Source organism: Pteropus vampyrus, unplaced genomic scaffold, assembly GCF_000151845.1.
Source record: "Pteropus vampyrus isolate Shadow unplaced genomic scaffold, Pvam_2.0 Scaffold36, whole genome shotgun sequence".
Classification (NCBI taxonomy): Eukaryota; Metazoa; Chordata; class Mammalia; order Chiroptera; family Pteropodidae; genus Pteropus; species Pteropus vampyrus.
In genome coordinates, this window is record NW_011888817.1 from 1,076,074 (window position 1) to 1,078,726 (window position 2,653).

A 2,653-nucleotide genomic window follows, 5' to 3' on the forward strand; every position below is an offset into this window, starting at 1 on the left:
AGATACTCTATATACTTATGGAATTAGGTACCTGCTGAAGGTTCCTAAACAGAGTTTAAATGCCTGAATGGTACAGAATTTTATATAAATCATACAATGTAGAAAGGTATAGAAGAAAGGCAAGAAGACTCTGGGAATGCATGAACTAGGTTCTTAGAACTATCTTTTCCCACTCTGTGGGACCCTGGTAGTTATTTCATCCCTCTGGACCTATGAAGGTTTAGGAAAGATAAAGTTTATTCTAGCTTTAGATTTTCATGATTATAAGTAATGTTTTGCTGTACTATGCAAAGTAACAGATATATCTTTGAAATCGATATTGGCTTAATACTAGTCACAATTTATTCAGGCTTCTCTGATGCTCCTAACAAACTTTAATAGTTTTACATACTATAGATAAGGTGGATCTATCTACAAAGCTAACATAATGGTAACAAGTCTAGTCACATAAATCAGCCTTTAAAACTAACAAACCTAAGACAAGAGCAATTACCTTTTTTGCTGCTACAGTGGTAGAATTCCTTAACCTTGCTTTTCATCTTCACTACTACATGATCTGAAGCACAAGCAGCCCCCAAAGAAAATCCAATTAAAAATACAAGCATCTAGAAAATAAGTACACTATCCTATTGCTTCTGCTCTCTAGAACAGTTATTAAAGGTAACTGGCACCAGTGATTTTGAAACCTAGTCTCAAATAATAAAACTAGGTCAAGCTTAAGTATTTCATCATATGTTTAGCTTATTTTTAACAAAAGAGATACCAAAAGCCTAAATGTTACTAAATATAAAATTATGTATCTTGGAATTGTGAAGCTAATACATGTTGGAATGATCTTATTACCAACAACTATTTAATACCTGTTTGATGACACCTCTATTTAATTCTCTTTTCAATGCTTGTTTAAGGAGGTAGCCTCTTCTCTCCAGCTCCAGAGAAGGGTACTTATGGATGATGTATTTTCGAATAGCAACAACTGATGCACCACTCTTCTGGAAGCACGCCTAGAAAACAGATTTATTTATCAAACCGTACATGTTAAACTAGCAGTTTTTCATTAGACAGAGAAAACGTTTTCAAAATAAATTACTTTGGAAGTAAACGTGATAATGGATGATAAAAATGGCAGAAAAGAATAAACAGTATTTCAGGTAACCAGTTCATGGCTGTGAGGAAATGAAGAATTAGAACATTTCTGCAACAATAACTTAAAATTGTTCAAAACGTCAAAGAGAAGAGAACATGTGAACATTCTGTGTGTTAATGAAGAAGCTCCTTCCATTTAAATTCTATTCTATATTTAGAAAAGAGATTGTTAGCATTAAAATGAGGAAAGCAGAATGTAGGATCACAAATCTGGCCCATTTATGGAATGAGTTTTGGCACACCAGGACCAATATTTCTCTGAAGGTTTCGTATGTCAGTAGAGGACATAAGCAAAGATAATCTGAATAGATGGCATAAAACTAGGTTTTATGGCAAAGTCTTTACAGGGAGTTTTAGGTAACAATGAGGACATTTAAAGTGCCCTCTTCTATTTTATTTCTCTATATTCCATTTGACTAATGCCCATGGGAGATTTAAGCAGGTCAGTATGTAACAAAGGCAACAAAAATTTGTCAAACGCTTTACGTTTTGAAGCACATTTAAACAGCATCTGCTATTTTTACCTCATGGGCTAGTCCACTAATTTTGTGTTGCCATCGTCCAAAAACTGAATGCAGCATTTACTCATTCTCAATGGATAAAGGCTTCGTTAAATGTTATTTTATACACTTTGACAATAAAGAAAAATAACTCACAGATGGACCAGAAAAGATTGTTCAACGCAAAACAAGTTGTGTTAATATGGTTCACCTACTTGAAGTAAATGTCTCTGACCTATTACAACCTATTGTTTACTCCTGATCTTTTAAGAAAAACACAAAGGAAAGAAAATCAGGAAAAAAAAAAAGACTATTGCTAAAACAATCCCTTGCTCTACCAAACTGATGAGATTGAAGTAGACATCAGGACTTTTATTTGATTCAGAAAATGATATCGGTGGTCTGAAGTCACGACTTGTTACAACACTACGTGGAATACAAGTTATATACATATGCACAATCATTACTCTTTAGGCTTAATTATGCTGTTTTAATTTTTCATTTTACTATTTTGAAATTTTAGTCCCTTCTCCAGCCTCACTGTAGCCCTGCTCCCCCAAACCTAGGCTGAAGTGGTCATGAAGTGAAACCCTTGAAGAAAGACTACACGAAGAAAAGAGATCTCACTGTAGTCAAGCTATCTACACCAGGGACGTTTTCTTAACGCGTTGAGAGCACCCCTGAAAGAGTGCAGGGAGAGGTCCGAAGGCAAACCTTTTCTAATTTATGTGTCAGTGCTGTCTTCTCAAAGTCTGAGAATGACCACCAGGCTGCTCCTATCTATGTACACCACCCTTGGTAAAACTGATCGGTACCTTTCTTTCCAATTCTGACTCAGGTCCTAGCCAGAGGACTCCTGAAATGAGGAAGTCTATGGCTTCTATGTTAGCTCCCTTTATCCTCTGACCATGTGAAATAAACGAGGCAAAATTAACCAGAAAGCTTTACACAAAAAAGGCAACGTTAGATTAGAAAGATAACCTTAAAAGTTAAAATAATAAAACTAT

At 35.1% G+C, this 2,653-nt stretch overlaps 1 protein-coding gene across 5 annotated transcripts in view; it reads right to left on the reverse strand.

The window, feature by feature from the left end:
• HP1BP3 (heterochromatin protein 1 binding protein 3) overlaps nucleotides 1-2,653 on the reverse strand; it is a 34,105-nt gene that overhangs the window by 20,102 nt on the left and 11,350 nt on the right. For all 5 annotated transcript variants that reach the window (XM_011357520.2, XM_023529132.1, XM_023529134.1 and 2 more), the window contains one exon: nucleotides 861-1,004. In XM_011357520.2, coding sequence (XP_011355822.1) covers nucleotides 861-1,004 — 144 coding nt within the window. The remainder of the gene's footprint in view (nucleotides 1-860; nucleotides 1,005-2,653) is intronic.